The sequence below is a fragment of the Alexandromys fortis genome, unplaced genomic scaffold (assembly GCF_014885135.2).
Source record: "Alexandromys fortis isolate MF-2015 unplaced genomic scaffold, M_Fortis_MF-2015_v1.1 scaffold_208, whole genome shotgun sequence".
Taxonomy (NCBI): domain Eukaryota; kingdom Metazoa; phylum Chordata; class Mammalia; order Rodentia; family Cricetidae; genus Alexandromys; species Alexandromys fortis.
The window spans coordinates 1,072,866-1,099,748 of NW_026068082.1; the positions used below are offsets into that span (position 1 = coordinate 1,072,866).

General features: G+C 50.5%; 1 protein-coding gene across 1 annotated transcript; it reads right to left on the reverse strand.

Annotated features, from left to right (window-relative positions):
• Positions 1-532: 532 nt before the first annotated feature.
• Positions 533-25,760, reverse strand: Ccnd2 (cyclin D2). Its single transcript, XM_050121998.1, has 5 exons — positions 25,304-25,760; positions 23,361-23,576; positions 20,660-20,819; positions 13,562-13,710; positions 533-5,148 (listed from the first exon to the last, which is right to left on the reverse strand). The coding sequence occupies exons 1-5, from the start codon at positions 25,493-25,495 to the stop codon at positions 4,993-4,995; spliced, it is 873 nt and encodes a 290-aa protein (XP_049977955.1). The 5' UTR covers positions 25,496-25,760; the 3' UTR covers positions 533-4,992.
• Between the last annotated feature and the right edge of the window lie 1,123 nt (positions 25,761-26,883).

Genomic DNA, 26,883 nt, shown 5'->3' on the forward strand with positions numbered 1-26,883 from the left:
AGAAATTAGTCAACAATGGCCAGACATTTGAGGTCAAGGTGAGTTTATTGTCCAAATAGCATAACCTAATTGCATCCAAAACCACTTACAACTCCATCCTCGAATCTGACTTCACACTCATCAGAAGAACAAGTTGCTTTTTAAAGATCACTTAGAACTTAACGGCTGACTGTGTCACGGCACCATCGTAGCTGACACAACGTTCCCCCCGGGTTTCCTAAAGACCTTAATTTTCCCCCCACACTGATCATACTACTTTAGCATTGTCTAGCATCCCAACCATAAAACCCACCCACACCTGATATAGAGTACACTGTGAGAGAGTAACATCGCTATGATATGGTATCACACTCTTAAAGCAAATTAAAAAAAGAAAAAAAAACAATCCAAGACAAGAGATCATAACTGATAGATCTGAGGTACACAGCAGAAGGATAATAAACATAAGGGAGACAATTTGATGGCCTGATGACTTACTGGGGACATACAAGATGATCAGTCAAGAATGACAGCCAATAAAAATTAAGAGACCTTTTTAATTTTTTTTTTTTTTTTTTTTTGTCAAAGATAGGCACCTGTTGAAATCAAGTGGCTACTGTACTGGCTACGGTAAGGCACTTCTCCCCCACAAGTAGGCTGCAGGCAAAGCCGTGATCTGCAGCTCCATCAGGTGTGTGTTTGTTGATGGCTTCTTACAACTAGAGCCAAGAATGTGTCTGCTATTCCCGTCAAGGTTAAAAGCAGAGGGGCACAGGTTCTGGCTGGAGCACCTCTTCTGTGTTGTTTAGACTCTAGAACCATCGAAGGCCACGTGGGGTAAGGAAGTCACAAAACCTCCTGGATCTTCCTACCCAGATAGATGAGCGGGCGGCAGCTGCTCAAAAACACCCAGAGTCTGCACCGAGAAATGCCTGTGTGCAATGTGTACCTATGGAGGGGCTTCTTGACTTAAGGGGACTTCACTGTCTCGGTATTCATTTCCCTTTTAAAGCTATTCCCAAGGTTGGACTGTCTAAGATAAGCAAAGAGGAATCCTTCGGACTTAGAAGTCAGCTGGCTTACTTAGACTTCTCATTGCTACCCCCAGTTTCCATACCACCAGTATACCCTCTTGAACTAGAAAATCAGTATTTACAGGACATAAGGTACAAGTGTGATCCTCCCAGTCCTGTCCTCATAGCCCGCCCATGCAGAGAAAGCTCATCCGCCCTCTTTGTGAAAGCTGTCCAATCTTAAGTCTGTTGGCCCTACAGCTCTCAAGGCACAGATTGGTAGATCCCCAATAGCTAGGCTATAAGAAAGCTATTAAACTCCCTCTGAGGGGTCACTTATCCTGCCAGCAACAGGATGGGGTCCAAGGCAGCTCCATAGACCCCTAGCCCGGGAGCTGCTAGAGAGGTGTCTTGGTTGGCACACACTTTAAGATTAACTGCCTCCAAGATGTGCCCTGCGCTTCCCTGGTGTCCTGGGGACAGTGCACACAAAAGCAACCCCTAAAAGCTGTCCTCTTCAAGAAGGAGCTCACTCCTCGATGGATGGTCAGCCTTTGTCCTCTTGCAGGCTGCCTGGCTATTAGGAACTGTTATGAATCTCCTAATGCTTAGCATATTATTTTTGGCATACTAGGGTTTCCTCCCCACTAGGATTTGGTCAAAACAGGGAAGGATCAAAATTTGGCAAGCTGGGGGACCAACTTAGCCCCCACAGATGGAGAAAGAACAAACAACAAGAAAAAAAAAAGAAGAGTTTGTTATCAAGGCAGAAAAAGATCAGAGTCTGCAATCCCTTTTGAAGGACGTGAAGGGGGTGAGGGAGCAAGCTGAAACCCACAGGGTGATTTATACCCCTTTGGGACAAAAATATGACCAAGGAGACCCAGATTTAAGCAGAGGGTATCGATCACCAAGGAATCAAGGCTCCCCACCTTGTGTAAGCAAAGAGCAAGCAGAACAGCCACTCTGCACCCTTCATCAGACAGGCTCGGAGGACGGCAGACAAGAAGTGTCCTCTCCATCCCAGATGAGAGGACTGGAGGGGCCGACAGTAGCCTGTTTCTTCTCTGCTGGGTCAGTTTCCTTCATTCTGTATTGTGAAACCCCAAGGTCATGTATGCCTTGTGTAACTCATCAGGCACCCCAGGTGCCCGAGAACTCAAGGGATTGTGTTGTCTGTCAGGTTCTTAGAGACCAGGAGTATGGGCTGTGCAGTGTGAGCTCTGGATAAACACTGGCTAGCTGCAGGCTGCTCTCCCCCCCCCCCCACACTTCCCAATTCGTCACCCACGGTTCCACCACAAACTCCCTAGAATTTTAGGAGTTAACTCCCCAACTCCTGATCCTTCCTAAATACACTCGAGACCGGAGGAACGGCCTCTCGCTCCCTCTCGGTGTGCATCCCAGACTCATTCCACCCATGCTTCCTATCTGACTCACTCAATGGGACTCAAACCCTGAAGCCATCCAAAGCCGCCCATGGACACCCTAGCCCTGCACAACACTTGCCTGCCACTCTGGAGGACGGGAGTGAGAAATGGATGCCGCAGACTGAGCACCACAGACTCTGTCCTAGGAAGACTTGGAAGACCATCCTAAGTTGGGGTATCAGTGTCAAGGAGAACTAAACTGGTCAACTTTCATGATGAAGGGGCCCTATGAAGAAGAAAGTCCTGTTTCCAGATGGGCTACAAGATGTGTGTGTGTGTGTGTGTGTGTCTCCTAACTGTCTGCCGGAATTCTTGATTGCTGATCCAGGTGAACTACATACAAATCAGGCTTGCCCCGTCCACTGCCTGTGTTTGCCGAGTGCCTGCTTCGCGTGGAGGAGCCTTTTGGCATGCTTTTATCATGAGGAGGGAGCCTGAGTCAAAGGGGAGCCTGGTAACCTTCGAGGCAGAAGATCCCCGGGGCCTGAGACCCTAGGGTCAGATCCCTTCTGCCTTCCACCTAGGAGGATGCCCAGCTTCCGCCTTCTGCCTGCCCTCTGCCCCGTGACTCCTGCTAGCGGCCTTCCCAATAGAAACTGTATAGCTGCGAGGTATCGTGAAAACAAAAACGTACATTGTTATCATTATTGATTTTTTGTCCAGTAAACCTGAGGTAAAGAATACTCTCTTTGAAGAATGTGATGGGGGCGGGGGAGATCCATGAAAGGAAAGGAGAGAAATCAAACGGATGAAATATAACCATGCTATGCTACCTGAAGGAAATAACTGAGGAAAGCCTTTCCAGTACAAAGAACTCATCTCAACCCTCTACTCCGGGACTTGAAATTTAAGCAGTAAAATAATATATTATAACAATGTTTCTAAAATAGCAGCACACCGTGAAAACATTACAGCTAGGTACTGTTAATGTGAATAAGGATGAATGATCTCAGCTTAGCAGCGAAAAATAATAATAAACAGAACAAAAGAAAACAAAAGATAAGAGACCCTTAGCTGTTTCTCCGTCTTCAACCCTCACACTAGGAAACAAGGCAGAGCCTGTGCATGAAATTCTTTCTTCAAAGCAGCCCTGTTCTGATCTTTTATCTTAAAAAAAAAAAAGGCAAATATTTTAACAAATAGCTTCATTTCCTGTCAACTGACAACTGTGGCTCCAACTTCCGTTTGCTGATTGCCTCAAAGAAGTAGGAGAGGAACAATTCAAGTACGATGAACACAACTTTGCAGTAAAATTAAACAAACAAACAGAAAAAAAAAAAAGAACAACCCAAAAACAGAAAAGGTAACAAAATGCCGCACCCTGATGTTTCTTTTCATGTCCAAAGAAGAAAATTCCAGATGGGGATCCAGTCCTTCTGTGCCACCAGAATGGTTTAAACCTTTGTTTTTAGGCTGGGATGGGAATGTCAGCGGAAGGATCTCTTAGTCCTGGTAGGGACACCAGAGTTATGTACCAGAACATCAGACTCCAGAAGTGAGTAATAGGAAGGGGACGGGGAGGGGAGGGGCAAAGAAGGAAGGAGTATTCAACATGATTGCATAAACCATCCCATCTGCCCACCTCCCCCCACCACCCCAGAACAAGTTTTCAAAGTGCTTTTCTAATGGAATGGTTTATAACAACGTTAAACTGTGGACCAGACATGCCAGTCAGCACCAGAAGCTAAGCTGTTGTTTTCCTAATAAGGGATTACGGATCGCCTCGCCCTCTTCCGTTACATAGGATAGCTTTGTTTCAGATTCTCTTGTGCTCCTCATCTGCCCCCATTTAGATGAGTTTTGGTCATGGCCCATAGCTAGTTCCCCCCATTAGATAGCAGTAGGTACATCTGCAATGAACCATGTTTGGAGGAAGAAGCACAAACTCACCAAATACGAGACTTAGGAGCCAATCACCTGTGTCCGACTGGCAAAAGACATATCCCTTAGATAGCAGCTACTGTAGACAGCGAGAGAATGCAACGGAGAGACCCCGCCATGCTAAGTCTTGGTGACACATGGTGAGGCGTCAAAGGCGCTTCTTACATCCAAAATGGTTCAGCCATGTGGACAGGTAGTTCTGTGCAACCTCCCCAGCGCGTCCCTTCTTGCTTCTGATTCCTTCTTGCGCTCATTGCTTTGCAATCTAATCCTGCATGCCTTACTGGCATCCACGGCTCCTTGCAATTCTACTAAAAGGGGCATATGTACTAGTTCACAAGCAAAAGACAGTTTCCTCTAACTGGTTCCAATATTGCAGGTGTACGCGATCGAGCTAGCCTGCGCGTTCTCCTGTAAGCATCTTACTATGACTTTTCCATCATCAAACAACAACTGTTCGCTTAGACAAGGGATCCCCTTATTGCTGTACTTTGAACAGGCACCACATGCGTTTCAATTATAGGGCCTTTTCCTCTCACTTCTAAAAGATCTTTAAATATGATCTAGGTGGGGGCAGATTTTTTTTTTAAGTTTCATCCTAAAACACAAAGAACAAAGCATAACTAGAGAGAGAAGGAGCGAGCAGATGACGAACACGCCTCTCTCTTGCGGGGCCCCGAACGGCGTCCTCACAGGTCAACATCCCGAACGTCTGTAGGGGTGGTGGCTTGGTCCAGATCGTCCACAGACTTGGATCCGCTGTTATGCTGCTGCTCTTGACGGAACTGCTGCAGGCTGTTGAGCAGCACAGCCTCAATTTGCTCCTGGCAGGCTCTGAGACAATCCTAGAGGAGGGAGGTCCAGACAGGAGCCATTAGCAGATTTACTTGCACAGAGCCTCTCCCAGAGACAGACACTGTCCAACTCACATCACCCCATACTCGTTTTCCTGTAGAAGGACATATGAAGAAGGGATGTTCTCAAAGGCCACGGAAGCTTAGCGCATGAAGTGGCGTCCACGAGCTGGCAACGTTAGCCCCACGTGGCAGCTACAAGTCCATCCCAGATTGAGCCAATAGGAGCTGCCATTTCAGCTGAAACCCAGGCATTTCCTCTTCTAAACCACAGACCAGAAGGTGATCCAGCTTTTAAAAAAAATCCCTTGCCTGGACATCAAGGGGCCAACTGGAGGTTTTCTGTCTGGGAACGGTAGGAGGTGGCACAGGATTTGGTTCCCACAGGATGCTACACTGTTAGCCAAAGCCAGCAGCCAATGAATAGGTAACAAGGGGGGGATGCTTAACTGCTTAAAGTGTTCAGAAACTGAAACTCCTGCGTTTTCTGCTCCTCTACCACCCTGGAACTCCTTTCACAAACACAATGCAGAGTGTTTACAAACCTCAGGACACTCGGGCTTGTCCAATTGGGGAATAAGCAAGAATTTGCACTGTTGCCTTTATTAGTCTATATTTGGTAGGGAAAATCCAGAGCAAGCTGCCCCAGGCAGAAGCTTCTATTAGCTGGGAGATATGGAATGCGAGGGCAAGTCCCGCTGTCACTGGGATGGGACTAGGGCTCAGGCTAGGAGGCTGGAGCCAAGGAAACTGTTCTTCGTAGGGACTTTTCCCCTTCGCCTCTTGGGTCTGCTCCCCTGCGCTCTGCAGCAGCCTGTGCACACAGAAACTGCACTCAACTGAATCTTCCCCTGCCTGCCCACAGTTTAATACACACTTCCCCTCTGTTTATTTCTCGGTGCAGATCTCACCACCTAGAGGTTGCTATTTTTCCAAGCACAAAGTCATTATCTTTATTTACCAAAGACCTAAAATAAAGTTGGCATTAACTACCAAGGAGCCAAGTTTCCGTCCCCTCCCACCTCCAATTTTTTCTTTCCTATCTCTCATCTGTTCCATGTTTCAAACTGCAGCTTGAAGATGAGGAGTGACAGCCGACCAAGGGCAGAGGGCAGAGGTGAAATGCTTCCCCGAATCTAAGAATGATGGAAAAAGGAGGACGGTGTTTGCTGCTTGGTCCCCACTAGCAGGGCACAGTTCCATTTGTGACTCCTCTCTCTCTTTCTCCGCCTAGAAAGATGAACTGCTAAGTAGCAGACCAATACATGATCACGGTTTATTATGTGAGTGTGGTATGTTTTTTTTTTTATCTGTCCCGGAATCTGAAAGAGTCCTTTGGACTTAGAGATTGGATGTTTCTCAGGCTGGCTTCAACCAAGTGATCCTCCTGCCTCAGCCTCCGGAGTATCCGGGACTGCAGGCACACAAACATGGCCATCTTAGATGTCTTTAAAGGAAGGTAAGGATTAGCAATTACTTAAGACAAGGATGTGCCACAGGTCTGGTCCTAGAGATAGTGTGGTCCAGCCCTGGGGATCACCAAGGCAATTTCATCAGTGCCAAACGAGGCGCTCATATGCCAAGGATCTAACGTCTCACCCTGATCTGTGGGCAAGATCATCTGGGTTGGCACATCCGGCCCATCGTCATGACCAGTGTGCATCTCCATGGTACCAGTGTATGAATCATGCCAGATGGTCCTCCGAGGAGATCAGCCTGCAGAGAGCTTAAGGACTTGACTGTAGGGTTTGCCGTTTCCCGACTCTTCCTGCTAGCAAGCCTTCCCGTCTAGTGGCCCAAGACTTTAAAGGGACAGTGCTGAGAAACCCCTCCAGGGAAGACAGGACATCTGACAGTCATTTCCACTGGACTTGGAGAGCCGAAGGCTCAGAATGATGCAAGTGGCATGCGCCCACCAAGGGCAGGTTCACAGGCTAGCCTAAGCAACGGAGGGAGATGCAAAGATTTCTATAAAAAAATGTACACTCTCCTTTCTGATGTTAATTGAAAGCCAGTTCATTATTGACTCTGGATGACCCTTGACCTATGATCCCTCTCACTTGGAGAAGAGAACAAGGGCTAATGTCAGCCTAGGCAACATGGCCGGAACTCTACCTGCTGCTCACAGTAGACTGTTAAACCCATCTGGGGTTTTTGCTGGACAATTTGTTCTACTTTTATCTAGGGCCCCTCAGTCCTGGCTCAGGCAGGTAGAAATCTCAAAAGCCTGCACCGCCTGAACCACGGGGAATACACCACTTACTGCTGGTGGAGAAATCTGCACGGTACCCTTTCAACGTCAATAAATCCCAGTATAGTAGCATCCTCCTCCCCCACAGCTCTGTGGGAGCCCTTCTCCGGCCCAACGGGGCAAATGAACTTCCTATGAGCTGGCAGAAAGTGAAGACGCCATTGCAGGGGAGTCATGACTTACAATGAGCAGAAGAATAAACTGCAGGCGGCGACTTAGAAGATGGAAGAGCCCTGCCCCCAACCCAGCCACATAGCTTGCGCCAGGAGGCCGCGGGAGAGAAGTATGGAGTTCGGAGCAATTCCAAAGGGACAGGACTCACAAATGATATCTTAATAAATAATCAGAGTATCAGCAAATTTGGAGACGTAAGAAACCTGCAGAGACCAACCAAACTGGGAACAGGCTTGGGGAATGCGAGTGGCTTGTCCCCAAATGACAACAGAAAATCCACGCAAGTCGCCAGTTTGAGAACTTTCTCTGCAAGTTCTCTGCTTCTTTCAGGATGTAATGAAGGATATAATGGACAGAGATTCTCCAGAAAGGAAGACCCAGGCCGAGTGTGTGTGTGTGCGCGTGTGTAGGGGTGATGACAACAGTGCCCCCGATGAAAAGATGCTACATCCCTGTGACAAGCGAGAACTCCAGGACCTCAGCTTTGCGGCAGCCTCCCAAAGCAGCAGGCACTGTGTTAAGATGCCCCAAATTAAGCTGATTAAAAGGAAAGCTCTAATGCTAGTCTGTCAGCCGGACAGGTGGCACTCCACTGCGCTGGAGGTCGGGCACCCCTCCAATTCCTCTGATGACGGCCCCCTCCCTGCACGGCCCCGGCCCCCCAGCCTCAGAGCCCTGACAGCAGCGGCTGTGATCTCCAGCTCGTTACTCGGTCCCCGACTTCCTCCACTTGCTGGCTCGAGCTCCCTGCCCTGCACCCTCCACCGGCTGCATGAATGGGCCACGGAACTCCAACCATTAGCCCTCAGTGTAACTGCATCAGTCCATTTTCCTTACACACGCACTGCACTCAACAGGGGGACAAAGGGCTGAATGAGCCCCAGACCCGCGGCCAACTCAGGCAGAGACAACTTAGGAAACTATCTCATTCTTCCTTTTTTCACAGGCTGTTTGGCTTGTTTCCTTGCATGCCAAATGAGACTGACGAGGGAGGCAGGCAGCCCCCAGCTCTAGCCCACCTCCCCCGCCCCCCAGCCCTGTTGCCTTCCAACCAAGCTTCCCAGAATCGCTGACCTGGTAAAGCCCGCTAAAGGGTCACAGGGATGGCTTGAGAAAACAGCAAGTCTCAAGCTAAGGGGAAACAGAAGAGATGCTAGGGACCTCACAGAAAACTTGGGGTCCAAAACAAGCCATATTTCCCTAAGTTATTAGTTTTCTAATTCCTCCCTGATAAGCAGTATCATGAAAAGCCAAGATGAGCCTAAGGGAAGAACATTCTAGAATCTACTCTGGGCAGTTCTTGGGAGCATGGCAAGAAGTTCTGACGTAACCCAGATCGAACTAGCTGTCTGACTAGAGCCTGTATTTGGTCTATTAAATATCTTCTAGAAATGTTCTCATATCTTTAGAGCATGAAAACCTCAATTCAATTCTTTTTCCTCCTGGAAATGCTGGGAATTGAACCCAGAGCCTTGCACGTGCTAGGCAAGCATTCTACCACCGAGTTCCATATCAACCGGAAGTTCCACTCTGTAATTCGTTAAGTGTGTGGTCGAGAGTGAAGGTTAAGTGACGTGCACTAAGTCTTCTGACGCGTAATCATGTATGTACAGACAGACAGGTAGATACAGACAGATGATACATGCTTCCAAAAGTTCTGAATGAATGAGAGGCACACTTGAAATCCATCTGCCTGCCCTTCGCTCCTTCCTTCTTCCTTCCCTCCCTCCCTCCCTCCAGTCTCACTACCCGATGACTGCCAGAGGCTTGGGATAAAAAGCCAAGTCTACTTGGGTCTTATTCAAGAGGCCCTATGGTCAACTTAACAGTGAGGTAAATGCTGGACCAAAGCACTGTCACATTGTGGAGGGGAAGGGAAGAGGAACCCAATTCTGCAGGGGTCTGGGATGGTCGAGCCCTGCTCTCAAACTCACCCTTGGCAACGGAAGCCTGGGTAGGTAAGAAGTTCCCCGAGAGCCAGCCTGTTTTCCTGGCTAGGGTCTGTTTTTAGCAACTCTTAACTTGTAGCTGGAAGTAAGAAGTACTGAAAATACACTACCCTCTGAGACTTCCCCTCCTGTAAAACTGTCAGGCCTCTCACTCAAATTTCTCTGTGGAATGGAGCGTTCTGGTTTATTTTGGCAACAAGATGGGAAAACAAAGACCCACTTTCTCAGAGCCGCGTGGGTCCCTGCAATCCCAGCTATCTGCTGCCACGGAGCCATGGAATGCAGCCCACGGGTGGCAGATGAGTCAAGGGGACCCACTTTCAGTCTTGTTCTCAGACCATCCACTTAAAGTGAGAGTCGAACACGGTGGCTCTGAGTAGACTGGAAAGAAAAAGGTGAACTCAGGAACTTCGGTCAGCTCTCTGGGTGGCAAATGTGGTCCTGAGTGTTGGTTTAACGTATCCATGGGACAGCCCAAAACACCCACTGGCATTTCACATGGGGGGGGCCAGGATGTTTTATATGCATCTGTATACATAATGCATATGTCTATATATCTATATAGACATATACATAATCCATGTGTATATATCTACATATCCATATATGTATATATAGATATAAAGTATTAGGACATATCAACCATTTCTATCATATTTTAATGCTGTGTACATCTGTACTGTGGGTTATGCCCAGGACACTCATCTCAACCTGAGCTATATATCTGTTTACTGTGGACTTCCCTTTCCTTCCCCCTCCCTGGTTCTGGGAACCTCAGTTACACTTTTTGTTTCTATGAATTTGACCTCTCCAGCTGCTTCATAGACAGCCAGATCTGGCTTACCTTACTCAGCACAGTGTTGTTCAGCTTAAGCCTCTGCTGATGTTTCTTTTGAAAGACTATACAGAATCCCATCACATGGTCGTATCACATTTTGTTTCTCTAGGTCAAGGTCCTGTTTTCCAAACTTTATTCTGCTCAAATTACAACCAGCCTCATGAGGTCCTTCACTTAAAGGAATGCCCTGTCTTGTTTTAAGTTCAGAGCACGCTAGCATTTGTTAATCCATTATCTTTTCAGGCCACTCCAGGCTTTACTTTTCTTTTTTAAAATGTAGTTAATCTATTTTATGTGCACCGGAGTTGTGCCCGCCTGTGTCTGGAGTTACAGACCGTTGTGAGCTCTCACATGGGAGCTGGGAATCAAATCCAGGGGCTCCGAAAGAGCGGTCAGTGCTCTTAAGCAGTAAAATCGTCCCAGCCCTTACTTTATATTTCTCGATTGATCCCCAAGCTATTTTCTATGCTCTGTCTGCCTAGTCCAGCTTCTAGCACTGTGCCTGGGGACTACTCTCTAATGCGGTGGTCTGCAGCAACTGGGCATTCTCAGTGCTTCCAGAAATGAATGGAGAGACGTGATCCAAACACACCACTTCTTCATTCCCAAAACGGAGAACAGAGCCCGGGAAAGCAGAATTTTCCCTCTGAACACCAGGGCATTCTAAATGGAAGCCGTATTGGCCTTCGCTCTGGAATTCAGTTCCTCAAGAGAACACGTGCTGATGGAGGGGGGGACTTTCAGCACCTGGGGAGCTGCAGGAACAACAAAACTTTCCACTGAGAACACTTCCGGAGAGCAATGAGTGAGCTTCGGGGGGTCAGTGGTACCCGTGGGACTTACTGAGTCACAGCCATTTACCTGGACAAGTGAGGTCAAGCTGGCTAGTTCCTATGTCAACGCCTAGGTTTTAATGCTGCGAGGTCTATTCTTGGGTGAACTGTGAGAATCAAGCATCACCTGCACCCCAAATTAAGACAAAACACTGGTCCCTTGCAGAAATGAAGTGCCAGAGACAGTGAGATGACTCAGCGGGTAAAGTTGCCAGCACCAAGCTTGCTGACCCAAGATGAATTCCCAGCATCCACATGATGGAAAAGCCAATTTCCAGAGCGGATTGTTTTAGTTGTGTTACACACATGCGCACACGCACATGCGACACACACACACAATTGAAAATGTTGTTAAAAGAAATAGCTGCTGGGAGCCCAGTTGTATTTATCTCAGTCTGGCGGCTGACTTGGATTTCCTTACTGCTGCATGGTGTCTGAGAGGGAAGGGGGCACCCCCAGTAGGAAATGACAGGCTGGTGTGGGGTCGTGTAAATCAGGGCCCACACAGAGAGTCTCAGTGGTCGACCACATGAGCAGTTTCTGTTACATGAGCATTTGTAACAGTAAGGACTGGGGCAAGAGAAAGTCAAAAGCACTGAGCCCTGCTGGGATGTCAGCCAATCAGAGCAGGCCTTTAACTGTTGAAAATGTGGAGACACCTAAGGGTCAAACTGTTGTCATAGGCATTTGTGTGTGTGTGTGTGTGTGTGTGTGTGTGTGTGTCCAGAAACTGAAGACTTATTTGCAACCAGCTAGCATCCTATCTACAACTGGAGCCTTAACAGGAGACATTAAGAAAAGGCAAGAAGAGGGACGGGGCCCTCCACACACACACACTTCCCTTGGGGAATAATAGATGCATTCTTCACCCTGTGCTGGGGTTGGAAATGGAGAACTTTGCAATCTATATTCTGGAGCCCTTCCTGAAAAGCATACATTTTGGCACCAACATTTAATACAGTCCATCTAAAAACCGGTTCAGAGAAGAGCCCAGGCTTAGTTCTACCAAGCTCTTTAAGGTCTGCTACTTCTCTGAGCTAGCGGACAAGGCCAAATCTGAATACAGGGAAATTGACGGAAGGCCTTGAGCTCCCTGAGTTTAAACAACCGCCGCTCAGCATACCTTGGGGAAGACACCAGCCACAGGCCTGTGTATCACATGATCACGTGACATGGCCCTAGAACCCAGTAAATTCCTTCACAGGGCACTCTCATTCCTGAGCCTCTCCTTGGTGAAGCACCAGGACCTGAGAGCCAGCAACACTCGTCTCTCTCCTTGGCCTTTCAACGAAATGCCTTTTGCAAATACCAAGTTCCCAGGAGCCACAGCAGCGAAGAGTTTCCAGGTTGGAGTCGGAGCTCAGAGGCATTGAGTCCCTGCTCTGCTACTACCTGTCTTGCCTCTAGGTTGCCTCCTTTACCCCCTCTGCTGCCTGGTTAAAATGCAGGTAACTGTCTATCTGGGCTCTGCGTGTCATCCCAGATGGAGTCCTTCCCAACTGTTATGTCCTAGGCGGTAAAATCAGGACCTTATGGAATCTCAGTCCGTCTCAAAGCCCTCTCTTGTTTAAGAGCTCTGAATTCTGGCAGCCAGCAGCAGACTTGGGGCTATCCACACAGAATGGAAAAAGTCTAAAGCTAATAATAGTTTCTCGAAGTTGTATTGCGCTTGGTCTCTGTATGCCTTGTCATTCATCACAACTTTGATCCAAAGGAAAGCCTGAGACAGGATGGTGGAAAGGCCTGACATCACGCACACTCCCTCCACGGCAGCCACTGCCCAGCCAGCTTTAGCTGTCCCCTCGTTGAGCCTTACCGCCTCGGAGGGGAGTAGCAGAACTGGAGCCTCTCCATGGCAGAGCAGAGGCCTGACAACGTGTACATAAATGGACATGAACCCCACACCACAGAGGAAAAGTAGTAACAGCCCTCCCCCTCCCATCAGCCTGCTAAGGTCTGTCTGGATTTTAAGGCGCATGCAGGCTTTCAAGCCCACAAAAGGAAGCAGGAGGTAGCGCTGCACACCTGTAATCCCAGCTACCAGGGAGGCAGAGGCAAGAGGATCACAAGTTCAAGGTCAGCCTGGGCAACGTTGTGAGAATGTCTCTCAATAAAATGATGACGTAACTCAGTGATAGAGGGACTGCCTGGTATGCCCAGAGCCCAATCCCCAGTAACACGCACACATTGAGGGGGAGGTGTCACTCCGCTGGAGCTTACACCACCTTAAATGCTGACCCTCAAAGACAAACAGAAAGAAAAAAACAAACAACAACAAAAGCCCCAAACCCCTTTGACCCGCTTTTTCCTGTAACTTTGGGAGAGACATCCGGTTTTGGCCAAGGTGGCAGGTACCTACCACATCAGTGTGGGTGATCTTGGCCAGCAGCTCGGTCAGCGCATCACAGGTGAGTGTGTTCACTTCTTCATCCTGCTGAAGCCCGCAGATGGCGGCTCCCACACTTCCAGTGGCGATCATCGATGGTGGGTACATGGCAAACTTGAAGTCTGCAAAGAGAGAGAGGCTATGAGTTAAGCCCAGAAGCAAAATGGGACCCAGAGCTTGGCAGGCTGCAGCTGCGCCGTCATCAGAAGGCGTGGGACCGCTGCCCTAGCATCTCTGGCTCCAGCACCACTCTCTCCTTGACTTCTTCCACAGGAACCTCTTTTGCCAACTATGGATATTCTCAGCCTTAAAAAAAAAGAGACACTGAGGCAAGAAGGGAAGGGCAATTATCTGAGTGTATACAACAAGTCACCAAGGGCCCCGCGTCCTGAGGTGTCTATGTCCTACAATTGTCCAAGAAGTCAATACATGGCAGGTACCAGGTTCTTTGCCTTGGCAGGGCAAGGGAGGTGAATGAAATGTGGCATCTCCATGGGTGATGGTGGAACAGAGTCAAAGAGGCCATGCAATTGTACAGACAATATTCCATCCACCCTACAGGTGGGATAACTATGGGTTTTCAATGTTTGAAGGAAGGAGGACCAAGTACAGGGAGAGAGGGAAGTCATGAGAATTTTTGTGAAGAGTGATATCCCCAGTAGGATCTTACTAAGAGTAATAGGTCTCTCCCCGGCTAAGCGTAAAGAAACACCACAGAGGAGCTGGAGAGTCGACTCAGCTTATTATTGCTTCTGCAGAGGAGCCAAGTTCGATTTCAGCACCCACACGGACTGTCTGTAACTCCAGTCGCAAGGGATCTGATATCCTCTTCTGACTTCCACAGGCACCGGGCATGTACACGGTATACACACATATACGCAGGCAAAACAATCTTAAGTGTGTGTGTGAGTACATGCTCATGTGTGTGCATGTCAGCTAACTACAGAAGCAGTAATGTAGGAGATGAGGTGAGGTGGCTCAAATTCACTTAATTCTCAACTTCTCGCCCTATGTTAAGGATCTTCAGAGCATCAGAACAGAGGACAGAACTTGACTCAAACACCAAAGATGAATGTTTACTTTCCAAGGAGTTAAGACAGAAGATTCATCTCAGTTAATAAGGGCAACTTGGGACCCGAAACCTATTTCCTACTGAATGATTCATTCCCTAAGGGGCTTCTTGACTACGATCCAGTAACTGTGGGCCTGCCAACTGCTAACAGGCATGCATTGAATGTGATGCCTGTTTAACATAAATATCAACCACGGAAGATGACCTTCTGGTGGAAGGAGACCTAGGAACTGTCAAGTTGATCCTGCCTTTGCCCCTGCCTTGAGCTCACAAACTAAAGAAGAGAGAGTGTCCTCACTCAGTCCAGTAGCAATTGTGAAACGGGACCCACTTTCCAGTGTACGAGCTCTAGTTGGAGCAAGGCCCCGACAAATCCAGTGGGGACAGAGGGCAGAGGAGTCATACTTCAGATCGTAATGAGACCACCAGGCAGAACGTGCAATGCTCACGGCAACCTAGGCTCCTCCCTTCTTTCAATGCAGTGCTCCCTGCAGCAGTGTGTCACTGCGAGGGTTGTTCAGCGGGGAGCACGGCGCCTGCCTCAGCACTGAATCTCTACTGTTCTTAGCTGCTCCGCAGATCAGCCAACCGTGCACGCGTCCCCTCCCACCTGGACCCAATCCCGGGAACACTGGGTAGGCCTGGCCGTCTGTCTGTCTCTCTCCTTGGCTTCCTTCCCTTCGCCATTCACCACGCTCACCTTGAGGGCCGTATATTATGGGGTCTCACCCGACTCCTGCTGGCCGCCAAGCCCTGCCTGTGTCTTCTCTATCCGCCCAACTGGTGTGACAGAGCCAGCCTCCTTGCCCCTGCTCTGCTGTAGGTCTCTCCCATATGGGCCACAGGAGACTGTTTCTCTGCCCAATAACCTTGTTAGCGCCCCTCTGTGACATTCATAGCGCCAAAGAGGCAGCCAGCCCATGGCCCTGGGTCCGCAGAGGACAGGGCAGGGAATTGTCCCCAATGTTCCCTTTCTTGTGCCCAGGCTCCCGATCAGGAGGCATGAGCGTCCTCCCTGTAGAACTCTGCAGTCACACTGCTAACAAAACCAACTCAAGGTTAGCATGTGGAGCCAGAAGGGCTATTTTTCTTGACCTGGGGTGCAGGTACAAGACCTTTATGTGGGGAGTCCTCCTTGGGCACAGTGTGACTGACTCTTTATACCCTGATCCGACACTCACGACTCTTCCCCCTCCCCAGGGGAAAAACAGGTGTTTCAAGAAGTAACAGCTTCTTGTGGCTGGGTAGCAAATTTACTACACAGCAATACACCCCAGTATGGTGTATTATGCTTGGTTTTATACACACTACACGGCTATCTTCAAAAGAAACTTTTCTGACCTAAAAAAGGGTAATCATTTGCTGGGCAGTGGCGGCACACACCCTTAACACCATCACCTGGGAGGTAGAAACAGGTGGAATTCAAAGTTGAAGGCCAGCCTGGTCTACAGAGCAAGTTCCCGGACAGCCAGGGATACTCAGAGAAACCCTGTCTCGTAAAAGAAAAATAAAAGTCTGAGCACTAATTGACCCTTCTCGCAGTGCTAGCGTGAGGACTAACTGTAATAGCCTCGGCTGTCAACCCAGGCACAGAGCCTGGCTCGGGTTCTATGAAGCACACAGGACAGACGTCAGTCATCCTCGACCCTAATCCTCACCCTCCGCTGCTCTCACCGCCGGGACCGCCTATTTGGCTGTTAAGTCAGTGGTTACCTTTGCCATGCAACTCACACTTATTCAGGTGTGGTTCACCTAGAGCCCAGGAGCAATGCCCATGTGAGGAGCCCCAGGCTGGCCTCCTCACTCCCTCTTTGTGTTCAATTCACTAGGTGTGTTGGACTTCTGACTAGGGACACCTTTGTACTCCAATCCAGTCTGGGTTTAAAACAATCTTCAGAGTTGCCTCCTACACAATGAAGGAAGACACAAAAGAAGGGCTCTTAATCAGAAGCCCAATTACGTAGAGCCTAGACTCGTCCACTGTTTCTGCAGTATCAGCAGGAAACTGTGGTACCAAATCCCAAGGATGCCACAGAAGCAGCTGGCTGTCTGGAGTGGCTCCCGCGTCTGGACAAGGACCAGGAGAAGCACTCCCTATCCAGAAACTTGGAATCTGCACTTCTTGGTGAGATTTCACTGGCTTTGCTAATGGAGTTTAAATCTGGGATGCTGTGTGTGGTCCTGCTCAGAAAGCTTACCGCTGAGTAAAAGTAGGAACCTAAGTAGTGCTGGCTAACGAAGCCTCCCAGGGGCTGCGTTATTCTTGCCCGCCACTAGGGGGAGCGTCGTTCATTTTTCGAGACTGAACAAACCCAGAGTCTGTTTTCTCTGCTTCTTCCCCTTCCTCAACCTATAGTGAGGGAGGTGTAACTTTACAGGACCAGACCCAGGGTGCTCATTGGCCAGCAAACGACACCCTTGACATCATTCAGCACGCGCTCATCTGCCACCCCCAGAAAGGATTCAGCATGGGGCAAGGGTCATAACTGCGAGTGCCAGAGTTCGCTTGGGTGGGAGGGGGAGAGGGCTACTGCGCCCCCGGAGAAAATCACCCATTCATCTTAGGGCCAAGACGGGGTGTGAGATAACCGGCATCACTCACAGAACTCCAGTTCAACAAGCTACTTCCTCCTCTCGGCCCCATGACTGCCCTCTGGGGGCAGTTCAGAGGCCCTGGTGGAAATGTGGGTTTCGGTCTTCCTTCCTGGCTACCAGAGGCTTGGATTACATTCTAGAACAAGAGTCAGGTCCCCGGACGTTTCAGGGCCACCACAGTCTGGCTACAACTTGGGGCGGGAAATCAAGGACCACTTTTAAGAGATGACTAAGTGAACCCTAGGATTCCGCCTTGGGGTGGAGGTGATGTAACACAGGCAATTGGGTACGGTTGGGCTCCCTGTGCAAAAAGAAGGGGCTGTGGGGTATCTGGAGCACCTGTACCAAGTTTAAACTCGATGCTACTGAAGCCACATGCTAAGAAGGAGGAGGTCGCTGGTATCCAGGTGAGATCCTGGTCATCTGGGGGAGGGGGAGGCTTCTTGCTCTGTTTTGCTGATCTGGGACCCCTGGTGCAGAACCCGTCAGAAGAACTGAGCCCACTTCGGACCCCTGGTGCAGAGCCCGTCAGAAGAACTGAGCCCACTTCTGCCTTCTGTGGAACCCCGAGTTCCAGGAATTGGAGTTATGAAGATCTCTCAGGTCGTTCAAACTCCACCCCGAGACCAACTGGGAGAGTCATACCAGGCAGCTTTGAGTCACTTCTCTTCCAAAAGCCACTGTAGGCTGAAGAGGGAAGGAAGACACCTCTCTGCCCTGTCACCAACCCTAGAGTCCCATAAAGGCAGACTGCTGGTCAGCCACGCTTCCCTCCGCGGGCCCCTGAACGCCTCACACTCTCTTCCCCTTTCACACACACATACGCTCCGCACACCCCCTCAGAGCCGCTGCCAGCAGCTCTTACACAACTGATTTTTCCCATTAACGAGCAACATCACCCTGGGGCTGGCTACCTACCATCTCTTCAGGGACTGCCCCCTTCCCTTGCCATTATCCTGTGAAGATCCTGGCTGTAGGCACTTCCTCAGCTCCAGGGAGGGATAACCAGGACTGGAGGTAGAGAGTGAGGCCGTATGGTAGGGGGCATCTAGGAGCATCAGCTGTGGCGGAAGGGGCAGGCTCCTCCTGCCTGTAGTCCTTGAGTCACTCTGAGCCTGCTGTTTGAGGGTCCTGCCATGTTTGGGCCCACTAGATCCTAACCCCCCGAAGCTCATGTCCCCAAGAAGACTGTGGTTGAAGAGCCGCAGGTCTTGGTGTTTAGGCTACTGTCCAGCCTACTGCCTGCCCTGCCCCATCACCAGGAGGCCTCCAGAGGCAGAACAGGGGAGAGATCAGGGCCCTGTGGTCAAGCCTGCCCTTTCCACACTCAGGAGGCTTGAGGCTCTTTCCTTCAATTTCACCAGGTCTAGGCCTCTGGCTGGGTACTTGGCATCCGGCTCTGACCTGACTGGAGGTACCCTCTCCCCTATCCTTCCCACTTCTTGGCTAAAGCTAGGCCGCGGCCCCCAAAGGCAGTCTTCCTGACTGCCCCCACCTCCCAGCAGACCTCTGTCCTCAGTCCCTGGATCCCAGGCTCCCTGTTTTGGCCCCAAAGTTGGCAGCTGCTCCAAGGATCTGGACAGGGCAGCCAAGAGTGGGGGATGGGATCCCCAAGAACAGAGAATGGGCCTGTGGTCTATGCAGGATTAGGAGAATCTATCTACTCCAGTGCAAGATCAGGGAGAGAGAAGCGGTGAACAGGCTCCCCCCAAAGGTCCGTTCGTCAAAAGACAAGGTCAAAGCAGGTCTCTGGCCTTTGGCAGCTGGGTGATGGGGTTATTTAGGTCCTGGGGTCAGCTGTCCTAGGGCCAGAGAGAAAAAGTTGTTTCACCCCTCCCCCTCGCTGAACCAAGGCAAGAGAGGAAAGGGACAGAGTTCCTGGAAGACAAAAGAGCAGGTCAATGTGGGACTGACCTCTAGAGTCCAGGCTAGTGAGCAGGAGAAGGGCAGGGAACAGGCGACTGCTGTCCAAAGGGAAGCCAAAGCTTCTGGGGCTTCTGTGTGCACTACCCTTCCCCGCACACTGGCTGTTGGAAGGGCAGGTAACTCCAAGGTCTGGACTAAAGCAGCAACAGGAAACCTACACACACACACACACACACACACACACACACACACACACACCCCTAAAAGTGGGAGGTAGAATCCCATAAACAAGCCAGTCGGAGCCTGTGTCCAGTAGCAGGAAAAGCCGTGTCCACCTTAAGTGGAGAAACTCTGGTCTCGGACTTTCACAGTTAGTACCATTCATGTGCCTTATAAATCACAGGGCTGTGGGCTTTCGTTCTCCTATGCCTTCTACAAAGGCTAAAGCAATGATGTAGCCAAAGGCTTGTTTTGCAGATGGAGTTGAACTTGGGAGAGGTGAGACAGTGTGTGCAAGGTCTCCCAGTGATAAGTAACAAAGTCTGTCTGACCTTTTAACCTCGAACAAAGCCGGGGGCTCTATTGTTCATTACACAATCAGCTATGCAAACACATAATTAAGGTGTTACAAGGAATTAAAATGTTACACCCCATCCCAACTCTCCATCAAAACTACACCGTTCAACAACCCCTGGGGAACTGAGCTTCACCTCTGACCCTGAGGTGGTGAACTCCTGACACATCTCCCCTGGACTTCTAAATTCCTAGAGCCCGGGTTCTCATCTTTCCTAATGCGGCTCCTCTTTAATACAGTTCTTCGTGTTGTGGTGACCCCCAAACATAAAATTGTTTGGTTGCTACGTCATAGCTGTAATCTTGCTACTGTTATGAATCCTGACATAAACATTTGATATGCAGGATATTTAATATGTGACCCACAGATTGAGACCCACAATTCTAGCATCTTCTACCCAGGTGTGGGCCAGTAACAGTTCTGTATCAAAATCTTTTCCAGGGCTTGGAAAATGAATCTTTCCTCAAAGGTTTACTCCCTCCTCAGCAGAGGGAGCAGCCAGAGGGCAATAAATGAACCACGGTGAATAGGAACTCTCTCCCACTTATCGGGGCGGACTGCGTATTTATCTTGTCGTTGTTCCTTTAACCTATATTTGCCCCCACCTTCCTTAAATTCCCTCTTGGGCTTATCTCCAAACTGTCCTTTTCCTCAAAAGATTAAAGATTTGAACACAACCAGTGAGCAGTCTATATAATCTTCAAAGAGCACTTCAGGCATCATAAACAATATTTTAGCAGGTACCAATTTCTTTTCCCTTACCACACCTGTCCCCATAAAGCATTTATGAGTGAAGCAGAGAAAGAAAATATTCTAGTTCCGATAAAGAGCAGCGAAGAAGCCAGAAACGAAGCCCCAGACTTGTCTTACTCGTGCCCACTTGCCTGGACACCCAAAGGGGCAGAGCAGTTGGTACCGCCCCACCGGCCCCTAGCGCAAGCCCAGGAACCCCCCCCCCTCTCACCGGTAGCACACAGAGCGATGAAGGTCTGTGCATGCTTGCGGATTAGGGACAGCTTCTCCTTCTGCTGGGGCAGCTTGCGTAGGATGTGCTCGATGAAGTCGTGAGGGGTGACGGCAGCCAGATTCCACTTCAGCTTGCCCAACACCACCAGTTCCCACTCCTGCGAAGGGCGGGAGGAAAAGGGCAAAGCACTAAAAATCCAGAGGCTGACTCCAGGGCTGGGTTCTAGGCCTGCTTTAATGATTCTCATTAAGGCTCAGCTGTCAGATCAAGACCATGGGGGGCGGGGGGGGGAGGGGAGTTCATTTGTCGCCTCGCCCCTCATGCTTTGAAGTCGCTGACAGCTCTTCTTGTGCTGGAAATGCCAGGCTCCTACGAGGATAAGGAGAGGGCAGGTAACCGCTGCCAAGTCCTTCTAGTTTTCTACCTATCCCCACCCACAGGACCCCGATGCCCACAAAATGCTGCTGCCTGCCCACCCAGAAAGCTGGACCTAGAGCAAGATCTAGTCAAGGTCATTGTGGCACCGTGGTCATTATTTATTGGCTACGTCTCTATCGTAGGGCTAATAGTCTCTTTACTGCTCATGGGGGTGGGGGAGGGGAGTGATGCTTCCAGATTCGGAACGCAAAAAGCTTCCTTGGCCCAACTCACTGGCAACCAATTAGCTGGCCTTTACTTGTGGGACAAAGTTTTGCTCTGTGCGGCTGACACTCCCCTTTGACACACCATGCAGGAGTCTTGGGGATAGGACACTTCACCCTTTCCCCTCACTCCTCGCTGGCCTTTGTCCTCGCGACTCAAGAGTCTGAGGTGCTCACTTGCGACCCCACGTTGCAGTCATTTGAGGCAAGGTGGAGGGGCTTAAACAGGATTCTACAACTCTTGTCAGCCCACGTGCCGGGACACCGCCACCTCCTCTCTTCTGGGCTGCTCACAGCACTCCCACTAGCAAACAACTTCATGCCTCTCCTCTTGTGAACTAAATAAGGGAAATTATGTTCCGATGAACTGGACTAAATACAGTAAAACTGTAAGAGGATCTGCACCTGAGGGTGCGGGCCTGAGCTTCCGCCTCTCTGAGGCAAGCTTGAATCATGCAAGACCTTGTTTCTTTTGTTTTTCTACTTTTTTTTTTCTGAATGTGGGATTGCATTCAGAAGAAAACTGTCACCAGCAACCAGTGATGCCTGGCAGATAGAGCCTGGCTGGCCATGACTTGACTCTTCCATCCGCTAAGCTCAAGGGTAGGCTACAAAGCACTAACTAGCTATGGTATGTCCTGGAGCAAGCTCTTTTCATCCTTAAAAATAGGAGGGCTCTTCCAGACCCCATGCCTTCTGGATAGGGGGTGGAAAGCTGCCATGCTTTATTTGGAGAGAGTTAAGTTAGCTTCGCTGGTCCTGGAAAAATTAGGGTGTCATGAAAAATACCCCAAATCTCCAGCATATCAGCCACACGGAAGATTCTTTTTCATGTGTTTTGGGAGAAAAACAAGCTGGTCTCCAATTCTGATCTTTTTTTTACTTTATTTTTTTTTTTACAAGCTTTCAAGTGTGCCCTAGCTTTTAGCAGAAAGTTGGGATAAAGATCCGCTTAACTAGGCAAAAATCAGAGATGGCTTGAATCCCAGCTCTTCCTTCTTCTAGGGCAATGTGAGCACAAACTCGTCCTGTGGCATCATTATTAAAAGAAGCTGATCTTCCAGAAGAAAGCACCTTTAGGGGCCTCTCAGACCAGACCAGAAGCAGCTGAAATCTGGCAGTGGTTCAAAGGTGAAGTCATTCGTGCCCCTCTCTGCATTCTGGGCAATTCCTCCCCCAACCTTGTACATGTCTACCACTAGGTGGCAGCACAAGCCCAGAAAGGAGGGCTTCTCACAAAGAGCTCAGTTCAAGAAGCCAGTTTCAGCCTAGAAGACTTTGTGCAGGCCCAGGCCATGCCAGCAAGGGGGAGGGAGTGGGCAGAGGGGGTGGTCCTCTTCTAGCAGTGCAAGAGAAAGGTGTGCAAACCACTGAAGGTGAGCCCCAGAAGCTGCAAAAAAGCTGCAGGTTTCCAGTGTGTGGCTGCAATAGGAAGAAAAGGTGCAGGAGGGGGGAAAATGGGAGATGGTGGAGAAAGCCTTTCTGGCAGAAAACCAGAGCCAGGACAGGACCTCCTGGGAACTGTATCCAGATCACAGTCCCCTCTGGAGCTAAGAACCCATCCTTCCGATCCCACCAATAGAAGGCCAAATGTTGACTTGACATAAACATTGCTATGCCGATACTTAGTGATCAGCTACTATATGAATTGATATTGTGAGACTTTATTGATCTGTAAGACATTACCTGTGACACTTTCAGGCTCTTAGGAGACACAACACAGCTAGCTTGTGAGAATTCAGACCTCATTCTCGGGTTCAGTGGAAATCTAGACCCTAATTAAAAACTATTAAACTATCCTATACCCTCCCCCAAGACTCACCCACATTCTCTTGAATTGAATTTCACCCTCACAATTTTCCATGAGGGATCGAGAGTTTTGTTCACCCCCTGACACAGGAAGACTAAGCTATCTCCTACTAAAAGAGACCCCTGGTTAGCGTGAAGGCTTCAGAGGTTCCGGGCAATTCTGAATTCTAAGATGGACCTTAAAGATGGTGGGTGGAAGACACAGTCATGGGGGAGGGCAGAGCCAGGAGCAGGGAGGGCATCATTACCAGCAGCTCCTGGGGCTTCACGGAGTTGTCGGTGTAGATGCACAGTTTTTCAGCAGTCAGCGGGATGGTCTCTTTGAGCTTAGAGGCTAGAAACATGCACACTGCACCCAGGAGCTGAAGATGGGTCTTAGGAGTCGGGACTCCAGCCAAGAAACGGTCCAGATAATTCATGGCCAAAGGAAAGACTTCCTCTTCGCACTTCTGTTCTTCACAGACCTACAATCAGAGTGGAATGGGGTCCGAGAATACCGTGAAAAAAAATAGGAAAGGAATTAAAAAGTATAACCCGTGGCGAACCCCAAAAATTTTTTTTAAAAAAATTTTTTATTGAGAGGGAGGGGGAGGGGAATAGAAAGGGCAGTAAAAACAGAGGTGAGAACATTAGGGAAAATCCGAAGAGCCCTCGGGACTCTGATAGTCCCCCAGGGCTGAAAAGGGTGGCTAACTAAAGCCCCCCCCCAACCCTAAGGCAAAGCCCAGAACAGCAGCCGCCTGCCATTCCCTCCGGCTCCTCGCTTCTCCGCGCTCTCACTCACTCACTCACTCTCTTTTTTGGATTTCGTCATCTTTTCAAAAAATCAATAAAAATATTCTGGAAGCCTCAAGTGTCTACTTCTTGGTCTCATTCGGATCCCCAGACCCTATTCTATCATTCCCGACAATTGAAAAAAATGTCCAGGGTGGTCTCGGCCGCCCAGGGGCCGCTGTTGGGGCGGTGGGTGGAGAAGAGAGGGGGAGGGAGGAGGAGGAAGCGCGCCGCAGCCGCCGCAGCTGGAGCCGGAGCACGGGGGACCGCATCAAAAAAAATTATTAAAAATCGAGGAAAAAGCCTAGAAACGTCATTTGGGCCTGAAAACCCCAGAGAGGCTCCCGGCTCCCCGGAATAGAGGTTTGAGGGTGTCATTAAGGTCGGTATCTCCACCCCAGGGGCTCTGGATCCCGCGGGGGAAACTTGTGGAGTGTCCGGCTGCGGCCCACAAGGGCAGTAGCTAAGAAATCTGTCCTCAGATGGGAGCTGGGGGAGACTAATCAGGGAACCTCTCTCAAGGAGGCACGCTGGACTGTGATCTCTCATTTGGGGGTATCCCCTAGCCCGCTCTACACATACCTCCTCCCTCGCTTCCTACCCCACCCAAATCTGCGCGCTGAAGAAGCAGTCAAACTGTAAGTAACCTTGGTATACTGGGGGCTGGGAGAGAGGGCACGATCAGAAAGAGGGTGGCCACGAACATGGGGTCCTTGGGGGAGCGGGCGAATGTTCCCAGTCCTTGCAATTGGAGTTTGCAAAGCAACATGGCGAAACCACGGCAGGTCCAGAGCGGTGCATACGTGGGCACCCTGCTCTCTCCGCAAAGACTGCAAACAAGGCTTAAGCAGCGGTTCTTTCAGATTCCCCTAAAACGCACGTTTTTCCAGTGTGACTTGCAGGGCTCTCCTGAATTCCCTGTTTCTCTGCCCCCTACTCCCCCTCCAAAGTGCCAACGCGGAGTACCGACCACCCGCAGGGGATCCGAGGCCAGGACAGCATCGCCCCAGCTTTACTGGCGGGAGAGGGGGGGGGTTACTGTCTTTCACTGTTGGTGTGAATTTTCAGGTCCACACACCCTCGGGGGCCCCACTGAAGGCAGCTGTTCCACAAAACAGGTCAGGATGGGGATGGGAGGACGAGGAAGCCACATGCAGACGCAGACACGCGCGCGCGGGATGCCATCCCCCCCACCCCCCCACCCCCGACATCGTTGCCTCACCCGCGTTTCCTCCCCCAGTTCACCTAGCAAGGGACAGAACTGCGTCTCGTCCAAGGGTGTAGGGCCACCTCGCACACGAGTGAAGGGAGGCCGGCGCTACCCCTCGCAGTTTTGGGGTCCCTGTGTGTTGGGGCGGGGGGGGGGGTTAAAGAAGGTAGGACTGCCTCTCCCTGAGAGCGTCGCCAGCACACCTACCTCTAACATCCAGGTGGCCACCATCCTGCGCATGTACGGCTGAATGTCCTTCTGCACGCACTTGAAATAGGAACACTGCGGGAGGTAGCGCTCCTCGATGGTCAACAGGTTCTGCAGAACGCGGTCTTCCAGCAGGTTGCGGTCCGGCACAGCCCTGCGGACCGGGTCTACCTCGCAACACAGCAGCTCCATGGCCAGCCGGCGACCACTCAGTCCCGACTGTGGAAGTTTTAGTAGCTTTTGGAGGGAAGGGGCGCTCCCCTAACCTCCTTCCTTTGGCGAAATTGGTGATTTGAGAGAGGGAAAATGGGGGGGGGGGGGAGAGATTGACTGAGAGAAGGAGAAAGAGTGGAAGGTGAGCGAGCGGAGCCTCAAGGGCTGCCTGCCTCGCACAGTCCTTCCCTCGGAACTGCCTGGCTTTCGCCAGCTCGCTCTCCTCACTCTGAGGCAGTGACGCAAGCTGGCAGGGCAGTTAGATCTCCTCCCCCTCTCCGGTTCCTCCTCCCCTTTCCTCCTCTCCCCTGATGTCCCTCCCCTCCTTTCAATCTCTCCCTCCCTCTTTCCCTTCCCTCCCCCCACTAGCCCCCACCCCCGCCTTTTCCCTCTTGTTATTAAGGAGCACAGCAGCTGGCCCGACCAAACTTCAAACACGATTCCCCGCCTCCACCCCCCCCCCCCGTTCTCCAAGGCCCTCTCCCTCTATCCAGGCCCGCATGCTAGGGGCCCCGGATAGGGGAACCCACAAAACCCACGGATTCCTACTGATTCTCTATCCGTTTCTTACATTCCGTAGCCATACTATGGGGAGGCGGTTTGCCCTCTCACTTTGGGGTCTTGTAGTGTGATCGGAATACTGGCCACTATTCATGATACAGCGGTAGAAGGTAAATTGATTGAACATGTGGACGAGCTCACACAACTTAGAAATAGATCCCCTAACTGAAGAATAAGGGAAGGCTTATTTGAGAAAATTGCAACCTTGCACACCCAGGGATAAAGGTTATAACGCCCCTGAAGCTTAGGTTCCAGATAATTTTCAAGTTGTTTCCCGGCCCAAAGCCACGTCTATGGAGAGGAAGAGGAGGAAGGGGTGGATGCTGGAAGGAGGGGGCTGCTCCTCAGACCTGGGATAATATGACCCTCGTGCAGAAATCCTCGTGTTCTTGGGGGCGCCATTGGGCGGCGCGGCCAGCCACTCGGGGCCGCCGCAGGCCGGGGGCAGGGCTAGCAGCTGGTCCTCCTCCGCCCTCGGCCACGCAGGAAAAACCCGCTTCCTCGCCCCTGCATCTGCTGACAAGCCGCCCTAGGTGTCTGCGCGAGCGTGGCCACACAGATACAGCTTTCTAGGAAATGGCTCGGGAGGGGCCAGGGAGGGGGAGAGGGAGGGTTTAGGTTTGGCTCTCCCTGCGCCAGCGAGGCCACCCTTCCTTTACCCGGAGACTCCTGGGTCGTGCACCCCTCAATCTTACACCCAGCGGGGTCTCGCGCCTCACTCGTCAGCCAGGACTTTGGGTCGGCCCTGACGCGTGCTCTAACGCATCCTGTGGTCAAGGCTGTTTGTAGAAGGGACACTGCGGTGC

Coding starts and splice junctions, on each gene's coding strand:
- Ccnd2 (XM_050121998.1), bottom strand. CDS start 25,495: ATGGAGCTGCTGTGTTGCGAGGTAGACCCGGTCCGCAGGGCTGTGCCG. Junction 20,820..23,360: donor TGAAGCCCCAGGAGCTGCTG/GTAATGATGCCC, acceptor CGCCCTTCGCAG/GAGTGGGAACTGGTGGTGTT. Junction 5,149..13,561: donor AGATCACCCACACTGATGTG/GTAGGTACCTGC, acceptor TCCCTCCTCTAG/GATTGTCTCAGAGCCTGCCA.